The 14,869-nt window shown below is 48.4% G+C and overlaps 1 protein-coding gene across 4 annotated transcripts in view; it reads right to left on the bottom strand.

Annotated features, from left to right (window-relative positions):
- The window catches only part of DIP2A (disco interacting protein 2 homolog A), a 121,853-nt gene that overhangs the window by 18,424 nt on the left and 88,560 nt on the right, over nt 1-14,869 (bottom strand). For all 4 annotated transcript variants that reach the window (XM_061424111.1, XM_061424117.1, XM_061424126.1 and 1 more), the window contains 4 exons: nt 5,971-6,172; nt 5,106-5,215; nt 4,827-4,907; nt 1,986-2,109 (listed from right to left, as the gene is read on the bottom strand). In XM_061424111.1, the coding sequence (XP_061280095.1) occupies nt 1,986-2,109; nt 4,827-4,907; nt 5,106-5,215; nt 5,971-6,172 (517 nt within the window). The remainder of the gene's footprint in view (nt 1-1,985; nt 2,110-4,826; nt 4,908-5,105; nt 5,216-5,970; nt 6,173-14,869) is intronic.

Genomic DNA, 14,869 nt, shown 5'->3' with positions numbered 1-14,869 from the left:
GCAATACATTAAGAAAATGATAGAAGATATAAGAGAATGACCGAAATGAGAATTAAAACAAACAAATGAGGAAAGAACTAGAAGTTATTTTAAAAAACAATTCAGAAACGGAGATGGAACTAGAAGGAGCCCAAGAGCCAACAAGACAAGGGACACAGAGAACGTGGAAAATGACAAGAAGAGCTAACACAGGGGCGATGGGAGCAGCAAAGAGAATGAACGCCAAGAAAATCCAAGCAGAGGCAGAGAGAAGACACTGATTCTAGAAAACTCCCCTGAGATTAGAAGGCAGGCTTGCAGCTTGGTATTCACAGGCACTTTACATGTTGTGTGGCCCTGCCTGCAGGGAGAGGTGAGCACAGCTGCCCTCTGTGTGGGAACGCTGACCTGTAACAATGTCACAACCACACGGAGGACTTTGAGAAGGGAAAGTGTCCTACCACTGAGAGCAAAAGCGCAGGTGAGTCACAGAGGAAGAAAATTAGATCACAGTCCAACCCGATGCTTGAGGCCGGGAGAAAATGGACACGTTTGAGGCACCAGCAGGGATGACTATTGCCACAAAGTGTACAGACTGTCACCAACAAGCCAGAGCTCCAGGGACGCTGTCCCCATGAACCTTCCTGAGAAACCAGCCAGGGACAATGCAACAGTACCACTGGGACAGAAAGATGGAGGTGTGCATGGCTGGAGGGCTCTGAATACAGGCCTGGTGGACTGCAGGTGAGGAGAGGCCAGCTTCGCAGTTTCCGCCCCCCACCACCACCCCATAGACAGCACAGCTACAGGGAGAGTGAGTGGAGGAAGCCTGTGTGAAAACTCACATGGGGTGGGGGGCGGTCATGTATGACTGCCATTATTTGGGGGTCCTGCATGTGACACAGGATGAAGCACGTGAGTAGTCCAGGCACATGTGAGTTCTACAGACTCTCAACCTGACCCTCGGTACAAAAGGAGACAGAGACATCATGGAGACGAGGTTCAGTGAAAACCTATAACCCTGAGTCTGAATGACTGGGACAGCATGAACTCAGGAGACACTGCCTCTAAGAGAAGCTATGACTCTCATTTTCCAATTGGAACTCTGATCACAGAAAGGGTTAATGGGACAGCGGCCAGCCCAGGAAGGATGAGTTCCTAGTGCCCAGACTGGTGCTGTCAACACCAGGCTCCATGGAGGACTGGCCAGGCACCTAGTTCCAGCCGACACAGGAGGCAAGGTCAGGACAGGAGGTCACACCCGAGGGCCCAGGAGCAGCTCCCACGGGAGTGCGACAGGGCACAGAGCTCATTTCACTGACAGCAGCAAAGACGCAGCATCCCACTTTTCACAGCAAATTCTACCACTGGGTGACCAGATCCTATTCAGGGGAAGTGTCTATTTAGTTTTATGGCTGGTCAGAGTTAACACACCACCGTTTAGTGACCACTAAGGAGTTAATGAAGGTGGGACAAGGTCATCGATAGGAGCTAATGTGCTAATTCTACAAAAGGAGGAAGCACCCGAGGACATTCAGGGTCTTGCAAGGGGAGTGAGTCTGATGCGGGGTTCCTCGTGGGAGCCCAGGAGCAGCCACCCGGCATACACAAGCCACTCCAGACAGCAGGGATGCTCAGGACCCAGGGAGAGATGGAAAGAGGGCAGCCTGCAGGTTACAGGAGCTGCTCATTGCGGTGGTCAAACTATAAAGAAATGGGAGGAATGATGACCATGGAGGTCAGGACAGAGGCTACTTCAGGAGGATGGAGCAGGTGGTTGGGATGGGAAAGCCAAAGATCCATCATTTGACCTGGTTGCTTTGTTTTTGGTAATAAAACAGGGTGGGGGGAGGGAGGGAAAGAACAGCTTGGTTGGAAGAGCAAGAGGAAGGCAGGCTGCACTGAGACGGGCGGGGTAGACTCACAGCTCGCCACGGGCGCTCACAGGGTACAGACATGGACAGAGGGCGGGCGAGGGTGGGTGCGCGGGGGGCCACGGGTCTTACCTGGAGGGTAGACCAGGGCCACATGGGCCCCGGCACTCAGCCTCGCCTTCTCCATCAGAGCAGCGGCCACTCGCTCGGCCTTTTTGTGGAGCTGGACGCAGGTTGCGGTGCTGGTGACTGTGCCCTAGGAAAGCAATCATGGGCACGCTGAGCCAGGGCACGGGGGTGGGGAACTCTGGACACTCCACGCACAGCCTCTGTCTGAGACCTGTGGCCAGGAGCCAGGATGGGTGCCACCCAGGCCCTGCCTGCTGTCTCCTTGGCCTCTGCCTCCTCAGAGACTGCTCGTCTACCACAGGCAGACTTGGTGAGCCCTTTCGGCTGTTATGATAAAATATTTTACATATAAAAATACTGTCAAGAATAATGTGACAAGGAGCCATCCAGGTTTTCATTACCTAGTATTCTGCCACATTGTTTCAATGTCTCTTTTATAAAATAAATCACCACCACTCCACATACACCTCCAATTCTATCCCCTCCCTCCCTAGAAGCAACCCTTTTCCTGGACATCAACACACATAAGTAAACAGTAAGCAGTAAACAAACATCCCTGAATTGAACCCTGACACACGCTCAGTCGCCCCACCCCCCAGCTCCAAGCCCTGGGTCACCACAGGCTGGTCTTTCAGGGAGCCTGGGAGGGCGAGAGGCTGGTAGGGCTGCCCCACACCCGGTCTCTGCAGAGGACAGCTGGGCTGGGACCAGCTCCAGTCTAGCCCTCCCTCCCCCTGCCAACCTGTCTGAGCTCATGCTCTCGGTCCTTAGGAGAATCACAGTGCCACTGAGCCTAACTAACCATCACCACCCTCCAGGACGGCCCGGCGGAGCATCTAAACTCTCACCCCTCCTCAGCTGGGGCCCCACCACACACGCCTGGGGGCTTCGCATGGTGGGTCAGACTCACTCCTCACACCCAAGCTGAGGTTCAGAGTGCCACACTGGGCACACGCTGGAGCTCAAAGGCCCAGAGCTTTGCCAGTCCCCAAGGCCAGGGGCCACCTCATGCCAGGGACACCACCTGCAGAGGCACAGGCTTCCTCCCAGGTCAAAGGCCAGCACATGCTCAGGTCCTAAGGACAATTCAAACCTGAGGAGGCTGACAAACCAGAAGAAACGCAAAAATCTACAAGGTTTTAGAAAGATCTGGGGGGCCCTCCCAAGCTTAGCTATAGAGATAGTTGTGAGCACTGCTGGCGACTCTAGGCCTGGTGGCATCTCTGCACACTCCCATCGGTGCTCCCTCCTCCCTGGGAAACACCCCATCTGCACAGACACCTGGCCTTCCCCTAGGCCGCCCTCACGTCCCACAAGCCTGCCTCCAACCACACCTCACACTCATCCACAGCCCCTGTCCCATCTGAATGGCTAACTTGTGCCTGGACCATGGCCCTGGCCCCCTGCTCCCATCCTCACCCTCTCACAACCCATAGGAATCACCCAGAATTGGGGACCCCATCATACCCTCATGCTCATGTCCAGCCCCCCAGCACACACTGAGGGTAAACCCAGCGCCCAGCCTCGCCTGCCTTAGAGCTCCGGCTGCTCCTATCTTAAGGTTCTCCTGCAAGCTGACTTTATCTTGGTCAATGCTACTTACTGGCTTTGGAATTCAATCAATCATAAACAAACGTCTCCAGTACACTGTCCAGGTGTGCGGATACATGTGAGCAGAAGATAGCACCTCTCCTGAGCACTGGTTTTCTAGCAGGAAGACTTGCTTCAGCAACTGGGGAACAGGGGTCTTTTTTTTTTTATCTTATTTAACATTGTGTATGTAGCAGATATTGATTAATATTTTTTGAATGAAGAAACAGTGGCCAATAGCAAGCAATTCTGAGAACCAGGCTGGTGCTGCTAAGACGTCAGAGCACACGCGTCCTCCCAGGCCAGGACACATCTAACAGTGAGTCATGCAAAGTGGTCATGGTTACTCTCTGTTTTCATAGTTTGTCTACTGGCCCATAACTTACAGTTTCTCCTTTACACCTGAGAAGCTCCTGGTACCATGTAACACCCACTGAAAGTTACTAGGATTAGGGCTGTAAGCCGTATTTGCTGTGTTACAGCTACAAACAAAGGAAGAAGATCTAAAGTACTTTTTACACAATAAACATTTGTTTTTAGTTTACTTAGGAGAATTTATATGCATGAAAGTGAAAAGCGAAAGTGTCAGTCACTCAGTTGTATCCAACTCTTTGCAACCCCATGGGCTGAAGCCCGCCAGGCTCCTCTGTTCATGGTATTCTCCAGGCAAGAATACTGAAGTGGGTAGCCATTCCCTTCTCCAGGAGATCTTCCCGACTCAGGGATGGAAACCGGGTGTCCTGCATTGCAGGCAGATTCTTTACCATATGAGCCACCAGGGAAGCCCTATTTACAAGCATACTCTTCATAATCGAAATACAAGGTAATGAGAATTTCCCTGTTAAATACAAACCCACAGAAATGTGACTGTGGCTTGTGTGGAAGCTGAGGTTTTCATGGAAAGAATGACACCACCCAGACGTCCCTGGTGGCTCAGACGGTAAAGAGTCTGCCTGCAACACAGGAGACCTGGGTTCAATCCCTGAGTCGGGAAGATCCCCTGGAGAAGGAAATGGCAACCCACTCGAGTATTCTTGCTGGGACAATGCCATGTACAGAGGAGCCTAGCTGGCTATAGTCCATGGGGTCACAGAGAGTCGGACATGACTTAGCAACTAACAAATGTGACACCAGCTGAGAGCCTGGAGGTCAAGGAGTGCTGTCCTCCAGTGAGACCTGAGCACATGGCTGGAGTGTGACATGGGCCCTCGCCCACATGAGCAGCACGTCCCACTGCACCAGTGCCCGCCTCACCTTGGCATTGAGCAGCAAGAACAGCGGGTGTTCGGGGGTGGTGTGGGCCCGCCACTGCAGCACGTCAGGCAGGAACAAGAACTGTGGGAGGGGCAGGGAGGGGTCAGGCCTGGCGCCTTCCCAGGCACCTCTTCACACCCCCCACCCCACCCCTGGGTGGGGAGGGTCAGGCCGCTGGCTTCCTAGGTGCCACCTCCCCCAACCCCACCCCTGGGTTGGGGAGGGTCAGGCCTGATGGCTTCCCAGGGACCTCTTCACCCTCCCCTCCAACCCCCTTACCTTCCTAGCCTGCTCACTGTCCTCTAGGTGCGACAGCTCCCTCCCTGAGGCCTGAGCGATTCTCTTCCCAGCGACCAGGTTCCCAACGATCATGGAGGCAGGCCCAACCTCTGGAACACGAGGGGACCTGAGTGAGGACCGATGACTCTGACAGGTAACCTTCTGAATGGGCAGGCAACTCACTCTTCACTACAATACAGGGTCAGGAACCAGGGAGGAGGGTCGTGCTTAGTGACAGAGAGAACCTCGCTCTCAGAAGTGAACCCGATTAACATATTCAGCAGGAGGCGAATATCCCAACCTTAGCCACAGCTAAACTTGTAGTACATTTCATTATTTTACTGATTAAACGTGCTTCACTTAATGGTTATTTTATATATTTAATAATCAACAAAAGTTATTGGCGTTTACTTAAGACTTACATCCCAGTTCCCCCAGGGAAGGGAAGCTGACCATGTGCTGGGCTTCCCAGGTACTGCCTGGCTGCTGTGGCAGATCACAGTGCTGGGCAGCAGCACGCACAGCGCCCTTGGCCCCCACGGCTGGCTGTGGTGGCCGCTCCGCGGCTCTTCAGATTCCAAGCTCCCAGTCTGCTCTGGGGCATCATTCGTGCCCCTGGGGCCACTGTGCAGCTTCCACAGCCCGGATACCAGGCCGCATCCAGTGCCAGGTGGGCCCCCCACAGTGGAGGGTGGGGATGTGCTCCTTCCAGGGAGCAGGAAGCGGGGACTGGCCTGCTGTGCTGCTCACTCTGGCTCTCAGCTCCAACCCCAGAGACAGAGGGTTCAGCAGGCCCGCGCCCTTAAACACAAGCGTGGCCGCTGCTGTCCACAGATGCAGCGGACGTGCTGTGGCGTGCACTAACCTGGCTGCTTCTGCCGAGGCTTGGGAAGGTTGGTAACACACGTGTGAGGGCACATCAACACGTTACACGGGTGCAGCATCCCCTCCAGGAAGCGCTGCTTGGTTTCAGAAACGTGAATCCCACCGAGAGGAGCCTTGGGCAAGGTGTTGGCAGGAACCAGGGCCAGACAGTACACGCCCACCTGGTGGATGCTATCGATGGCCTGGAGGGAGCATGAGACAGGGGCCTGCGCTTGAGCACATGCGACCAGCTCCAGGCTGGGAGCTACAGGAGGGCCAGAACACCCAAACCCAAAGGTCAAGCAGACCGTGACCTCTGGGACGTTAAGAGAAACACGGTGAGACAAGTGTGCATTTCCTACCATTTACACACACGTGTGCATGTGCACACTCCAACACAAATCTGTAACTGCTCACATTAGAAAAAGCCATCAGTCTCAGGCCGTATCAGCCTGAAGGCGCCCGATCTCGTCTGATCTCAGAAAAAGCCATCAAAGCAGACACTGACTTCCTGTGGGAGAAGTGTGGACAGAGGATAGAAACCAGGCTCCTCTGAATACACTTTGCTTTCAGAGTTGGAACCATGTAAATATTTTATGTCCAAAAAACTTAAAAACCAATCCCTAACAACTGACAGTAAAATAGAACAAATGAACTCAATCGAAGTGGATCAGGTTGGCACACCCCTCAGACAGAATCTACTTAAGGTGACTTTAAACACAGCAATCTGACTGATTCCATCCTAGAGGGATACACCCTATTGGCAAAAAGAATTGTAAAAACATCCTAAGTTGTGCTCGAAACCTCACACTTGAGAGGTTACATGGAGACTGGAGGGTGTGCAGCGTGGCATCAGGACATGATTACTTCTGCTGGAGTCATCATTATTGCAACCTTTCAATATGGAGAAAGGTCGGAGAGTCAAGGAAAACTCTGAGGCCTTAAACCTGAGCTGGAACCAGCAGCATAAACTCACAGTGTAGGTGATCTTACAGGCAGAGGATCTGCTCTGTCTGTTTCCTGCTCTGTCCACTGCCCAGACTGTGGTCCCAAGTCCATTTCTTGGAGGCAGCAGGGCCCCGTGGGTCCCAGTCGTGCTGGGTCTGGGACATGAGATGCCCCACCACCCTCTGGCATCCACCTTCCTGCTCTCCATGTGACCCCCTCAGAACCCAGTGGTGTGTCTAGAGGACTCAGGAGCCAATCCAGAGAGGCTCCCACTGACATATAAATGTAGTTACTACAACCACTAGTTCACAGGGAGACAAAAACCAGAGCTACTCCATGACGCCAGTGCAGGATCCAGAAATCAACCCTGGATCTCACTTTCCTGCACAACCTTCCATCCAGGTCCCCTGGTGACTTCAGAGGACACAGCCCTCTTTGTAGAAGACACTTTCAAAGCAGCTGCATTACCAATGAGCAAGAAATGACTGAATTGAAATGCCTCCCCTCCCTTGAAGCCCTACCAAGCCAGTGGACAGACTATCTACCTCCCATGAGGCCCCTGGCCAGCAAATCAAGCCCGAATCTGACCAGGCTTCAAGATCTACCCAGTGACACAGTGGACAGAGGAGTACAGAGATGGGACCACGAGGCACAACTGTCAGAGCCCAGACTGGGAGATGAACTGGGCTAACCTGTCAAGAAACAAACTGCAAGAAAAATAAAACAAGGAAGAGTGTGCAGATTAAAGAAGATTAAAAACCTGGACCAACCAAGTGCAGTTTTTACCTTATTTTGATCCTAAGTTTAACAAACATATTGAACATTAGGTAATTTGGGAAATCTGAATAGTGACTAAATATTTAATTACAGCAGAAAGAACTAAAATGCTCAGGAATAAATTTAACCAAGGAGATGAGGGACACATGTATACTTAAAACTGTGAGGGACTGATGAAAGAAACTGAAAAAACCACAACTAAATGTAAAGACATTCTGAGTTTATGAATTGGAAGAATTAGTATTGTTAAAAAGTCCATACTACGCCAAAGTCATCTGCAAATTTAATGCAATCGCTATAAAAATACCCATGACATTCTTCACAAAACTAGAATAAACACTCCTAACACTTGCAGACAACCACAAGACCCTGGGTTGCCAAAGCAGTCTTAAGAGAGAAGTACAAAGCTAGAGGTGTCACGCCCCCTGACTTCAAACGTTGTAAAGCTGCAGTAGTCAAAGCAGTGTGGGTGGACCTGGCACAAAAACCATGGATCGATGGAGCAGAAGGGAGCCCAGGAGTAATCTCACACTCACACAGTTACTGCTTTATCACAGAGGAGACGAGGACAGACAACGGGAAGAGAGAGTGCCTTCAGTAAATGGCACTGGAAAAACTGGACGCCCCACACAAAACTAAATCAAAGCAGACCAAGGACATGAATACAAGACCTGAAACGATGATACTAGAATAAAACATAGGCTGCAGTAAACTTGATGTTAGTCTTGATGATGTTTTTTTGGATTTGACACCAAAAGCAAAGACAAGAGCAAAAATAAACAGGTGGATTCATGTCAAACTAAAAGGCTTCTGCACGGGAAAGGAAACCACCAACAAAACAAGAGGAATCCATCGAATGGGAGAAGAGATCTGTAAAAGTACATCTGGTAAGGATTAAAATCCAAAATATAGAAGGAACTCATACAACTCAACAGTGGAAAATAATAATACAATTAAAAAATGGGCAGAGGACCTGAACAGACAGTTTTCCACAGAGGACATAAGGGACTCCCTGGTGCTCTAGTGGGTAAGGATCTGCCTACCAAGGCAAGAGATATGGGTTCGATCGCTGGCCCGAGAAGCTCTCACATGTCACGAGGCAGCCACGGCCATGCATCCCAACTATTAAGCCCGCTCTCTAGAGCCTGCAAGCTGCGACTACTGAAGCCCATGCACTGGAGCCTGTGTTCTGCATCAACAGGCAGCCCTGCTCAGTGAGACTAGAGAAAGCCTACACGCACAGCAGGGAAGGCTCTGCACAGCCAAAAAATGACAAATAAACAAATCTTAAAAAAAAAAAGACATACAAGATGGCCGAGAGGTACATATCTCTTCAGGGATCACGGCCTTGTTGTGGCGAAGGAGCTTGCGTAACTCAATGAAGCTATGAGCCATGCCATGCAGGGTCACCCAAGACAGATGGGTCAGAACGAAGAGTTCTGAGAAAATGTGGTCCAGAGGAGGAGAGAATGGCAAACCACGCCAATATTCTTACGTGAGTGAAAAGCCAAAAAGATATGACACTGGAAGATGAGTCCCCAGGTCAGAAGGTATCCAGTATGCTACTGCAGAACAGCGGAGAAATAGCTCTACAAAGAATGAAGAGGCTGGGCCAAAGTGTAAATGATGCTTAGTTATGGACATGTCTGGTGGTGAAAGTAAAGTCTGATGCTGTAAAGAACAATACTGTATAGGAACCTAGGATGTTAGGTCCATGAATCAAGGTAAATCAGACACGGTCAGCAGGAGATGGCAAGAGTGAACATCGACATTTTAGGCATCAGTGAACTAAAATGAACAGGAAAGGGTGAATTTAATTCAGATGACCATTATATCTACTACTGGGCAAGAATCTTTTAGAAGAAATGGAGCGGCCCTCATAGTCAACCAAAGAGTCTGAAATGCAGTTCTTGGGTGCAACCTCAGAAATGACAGAATGATCTCAGTTCATTTCCAAGGCAAATCATTCAACATTACAGTAATCCTAGGAGAAGGCAATGGCACCCCACTCCAGTACTCTTGTCTGGAAAATCCCATGGATGGAGGAGCCTACGAGGCTGCAGTCCATGGGGTTGCTGAGGGTCAGACATGACTAAGCAACTTCACTTTCACTTTTCACTTTCATGCATTGGAGAAGGAAATGGCAACCCACTCCAGTGTTCTTGCCTGGAGAATCCCAGGGACGGGGCATCCTGGTGGGCTGCCGTCTATGGGGTCGCAGAGAGTCGGACACGACTGAAGTGACTTAGCAGTCTATGACCCAACCACTAATGCCAAAGAAGCTGAAGCTGAACAGTTCTATGTTCAGCACGGAACACTATGCTTCTAACACTAACACCAAGACCTTCTAACACTAACACCAAAAAATATGTCCTTTTCATCACAGGGGATTGGAATGCAAAAGTAGGAAGTAAGGAGATACCTGGAGTAACAGGCAATTTAGCCTTGGAGTACAAGATGAAGCACAGCAAAGGCTAGCAGAGTTTTGTCAAGAAAACACACTGATCATAGCAAACACCTCTTCCAATAACACAAGAGACGACTCTACACATGGACATCAACAAATAGTCAATACTGAAATCAGACTGATTATATTCTTTGTAGCTGAAGATGGAGAAGCTCTACACAGTCAGCAAAAATAAGACCTGGAGCTGACTGTGGTTCAGATCATGAACTCTTTATTGCAAAATTTAGGCTTAAATTGAAGAAAGTAGAGAAAACCACTAGGCCATTCAGGTATGACCTAAATCAAATCCCTTATGATTATACAGTGGAGGTGACAAATAGATTCAAGGGATTAGATGTGGTAGACTGAGTATCTGAAGAACTATCGATGGAAGTTTGTGACACTGTACAGGAGGCAGTGATCAAAACCATCCCTAAGAAAAACAAATGCAAAAAGGCAAAATGGTTGTCTGAGGAGGCTTTACAAATAGCTGAGTAATGAAGTAAAAGGCAAGGGAGAAAGGAAAAGATATAACCAACTGAATGCAGAGATCCAGAGAATAGCAAAGAGAGGTAAGAAGGCCTTCTAAAATGAACAATGCAAAGAAATAGAGGAGAACAACAGAATGGGGAAGATGAGAGATCTCAAGAAAATTGGAGTGATCAAGAGAACATTTTATGCAAGGATGGGCACAATAAAGGACAGAAATGGTAAGCACCTAACAGAAGCAGAAAGATTAAGAAGACGTGGCAAGAATACATAGAACTATGCATAGAAAGTCTTAATGACCCAGATAACCACGATGGTGTGATCACTCACCTAGAGCCAGACACCCTGGATTGGGAAGTCAAGTGGGCCTTAGGAAGTATTACTACAAAGAAAGCTAACTGTGCTGATGGAATTCTAGCCGAGTTATTTCAGATCCTAAAAGATGATGCTGTTACAGTGCTACACTCAATATGTCAGCAAATTTGGAAAACTCAGCTGTGGCCACAAGACTGCAAAAAGTCAGCTTTCATTCCAATCCAAAAGAAAGGCAACACCAAAGATGTTCAAACTATTGTACAATCATGCTCATGCTAAATGCTCATTTCTTATTTTGCATTTCATAAGGTTACAATCAAAATCCTTCAAGCTAGGCTTCAGAGCTACATGAACTGAGAACTTTCAGATGTGCAAGTTGGGTTTAGAAAAGGCAGAGGAACCAGGATCAAATTGCCAACATTCGTTGGATCATGGAGAAAGCAAGGGAATTTCAGAAAAACATCTACTTCTGCTTCACTGATTATGCTAAAGCTTTTGCCTGTGTAGATCACAACTAACTGTGGAAAACTCTTAAAGAGATGGGAAAACCAGACCACCTTACCTGTCTCCTGAGAAACCTGTATACAGATCAAGAAGCAAGAGTAGAACTGGACATGGAACAATGGACTGTTTCCAAATTGGGAAAGGAGTATGTCAAGGCTGTATATTGTCACCCTGCTTATTTAATTTATATGCAGAGTACATCATGCAAAATGCCGAGCTGGATGAATCACAAGCTGGAATCAAGATTGCTGGGAGAAATATCCAGAACCTCTAGACATGCAATGATACCACCCTTATGGCAGAAAATGAAGAGGAACTAAAGAACCTCTTAATGAGGGTGAAAGAGAAGAGTGAAAAAGCTGGCTAAAACTCAATATTCAAAAAACTAAGATCATGGCATCTGGTCCCATCACTTCATGTCAAATAGATGGGGGAAAAATGGACACAATGACAGATTCTACTTTCTCGGGCTCCCAAATCACTGAAGACAGTGACTGCAGCTGTGAAATTAAGACACTTGCTCCTTGGAAGAGAAGCTATGACAAACCTAGATAGCATATTAAAAAGCAGGGACATCACTTTGCCAGCAAAGGTCCGTCTAGCCAAAGCTATGGTTTTTCCAGTAGTCAGGTACAGATATGAGAGCTAAACCATAAAGAAGGCTGAGTGCTGAAGAATTGATGCTTTCTAACTGTGGTGCTGGAGAAGACTCTTGAGAATCCCCTTGACTGCAAGGAGATCAAACCTGTCAATCCTAAAGGAAATAATTCCTGAATATTCATTGGAAGGACTGATGCTACATCTCCAATACTTTGTCCCCCTGATGCAGGGAGCCAACTCATTGGAAAAGACCCTAATGCTGGGAAAGACTGACAGCAAAAGGAAAAGGGGTCGGCAGAGGATGAGATGGTTAGAAAGCTCACCCACTCAATGGACATGAATTTGAGCAAACCCTTGGACATAGTGAAGGACAGGGGAGCCTGGCGTGCTGCAGTCCATGGGGTCGCAAAGAGTCAGACTTGACCTAGCAACTTAACAACAAGAGGGACATAAAAATATGCTAAATATCACTAATACTGCTGCTGCTGCTAAGTCACTTCAGTCATGTCCGACTCTGCGACCCCATAGATGGCAAGCCACCAGGCTCTGCGGTCCCTGGGATTCTCCAGGCAAGAACACTGGAGTGGGTTGCCATATCCTTCTCCAATGCATGAAAGTGAAAAGTCAAAGTGAAGTCGCTCAGTCGTATCCGACTCTTAGCGACCCCATGGACTGCAGCCTACCAGGCTCCTCCATCCATGGGATTTTCCAGGCAAGAGTACTGGAGTGGGTTGCCATTGCCTTCTCCACACTAATCTTGAGGAGAAGGCAAATCAAAACTACTACAACACACCATCTCACACCCATCAGAATGGCTATTATCAATAGGACAAGAAACAACAGGACTAGGTGAAGGTGTGGAAAAAGGGAACCCTCGTGCACAGTTTGTGGGAAAGTAAATTGGTGCAGCCACTGTGGAAAACAGTATGGAGGTTCTTCAGAAAATTTTGGGTATTTATTGGAAGAAAACAGAAATACTAACTTGAAAAAATATATGCACCCCTATGTTCAATGCAGTATTATTGACAACAGCCAATATTCTTGTGTCCATCAATGGATTAATGGATAAAGAAACTGTGGTACACACACACAGGAATATTACTCAGCCATAAAAAAAGAATGAAATCTTACCATTTGCAACAATACAGAGGGACCTTGACAGCATTGTGCTAAGTGAGATAAATCAGACAGAAAAAGCCATAGGATCACTTACATGTGGAAGCTAAAAACAACAAAAAAATGAGCTCTTGGACAGAAGAGATTGGTGGTTGGCAGAGGTGAGGGGTGGGGGTAGGAGAAATGGGTGAAGGGAGTCAGAAGGGAGAAACTTCCAGTTATAAGATGAACAAGTCCTGGGGATGCCGTGTATAGCATGGGACCACAGTGAATGCTGGGTCGTGTATTGGAGTGTATTTGATAACACTACATCCTAAAAGTTCTCATCACAAGAAAAAATTTCTGTAGCTGTGTTATGGATGTTAACTAGACGTGCTGTTGTGATTATTTCACTATATATACAAATATCAAATCACTGTGCTAGACACCTGAAACTAACACAGTGTTGCCTGTCAATCATACCCCAATAAAAGTGAAAGGCACTCAGTCATGTCTGACTCTTTGCGACTCCATGGACTATACTGTCCATGGACTTCTCCAGGCCAGGATACTGGAGTGGGTAGCCTTTCCCTTCTCCAGGGGATCTTCCCAACCCAGGGATTGAACCCAGGTCTCCCACATTGCAGGCGGATTCTTTACCAGCTGAGCCACAAGGGAAGCCCAAATCCCAATAAAATGTTATTGCTGATTTTTAAGATGTGATACTGGTACTCCTTTTTTAAAGAAATAAATACTAAAATTTACGGGTAAAACCTCTGAGTCTGGGATTTGCTTCAAAGTCCTCCTGAAGGAGAAGCTGGGCAGGCAGGTGTGGTGCAGATGGTTCCTGGACTGGTCAGTGTTGACTGAGGCTGACGGTGGACACATGGGTGCTATTATACTCTTCTTTGTATGACTGGTATATTAGTAATATTTCACAATGAAACATTAAACATCTTCACTAAGTATAAACATCAGCATTAGTAGAAAAACTGGTCATCTGACACTCAGGGCTCTCTGGTCTCCCTGATGCTGGACTTGCTCTGCTTCATAGGCGTGTCCTTACCCCGGGGGCCGAGGCCGAGCACACGCCACACAACTGCCCGAAGCTGGTCGGACACCAGGGGGCTCTCTGGAGAGCTGCCAGGACTGAACTCACCCAGAGATTTGGACAGACAACACTGTCCACAGCAGCCTTATCCATAACGGCCCCAAACCAACAACCCAGTGTCACCAAGATATGGAAAAACAAGCAAAGGAAACACAACTCAGCAATAAAAAGGGATGAGCCACTGACGCACATACAAGGAACCTCATGAATGCGCCACTGAGGAAGACAATCGGATCAGGAGCCCACACTGAGACTTGGCTGTAGGATGCCCTTGAGGGGGGTCAGAGTTCAGCCCCCAACACACAGCAGCTGGTGGTTCCCCAAATGGTGTGAGTGCTCTTAGCTGTGGTTACCGGGGCATGTACACCTGTCAAAATTCAACAATCTGGACCTCTGCAAATCCGCTCTTTCCATGTGTAAGTTACACTCAGTGAGCTAAGTAAACAACGTTCCCTGACCACACGTATAGTCTGCGCTCTTCACTGAAGGCAAAGTTCACTCCCAGCCCCGCAAAAGACTTTCTGCTTCTAGTATTAGTACTAGTATGCTATTAGTACTTAAGGAAACGAATGTGGATGTGCAGGGAGTGGCAGCGTGTGGGTCTCACGAGGTGGG

Source organism: Bos javanicus, chromosome 1 (assembly GCF_032452875.1).
Source record: "Bos javanicus breed banteng chromosome 1, ARS-OSU_banteng_1.0, whole genome shotgun sequence".
Classification (NCBI taxonomy): Eukaryota; Metazoa; Chordata; class Mammalia; order Artiodactyla; family Bovidae; genus Bos; species Bos javanicus.
This window is presented reverse-complemented; position numbering and strand designations above follow the sequence as displayed.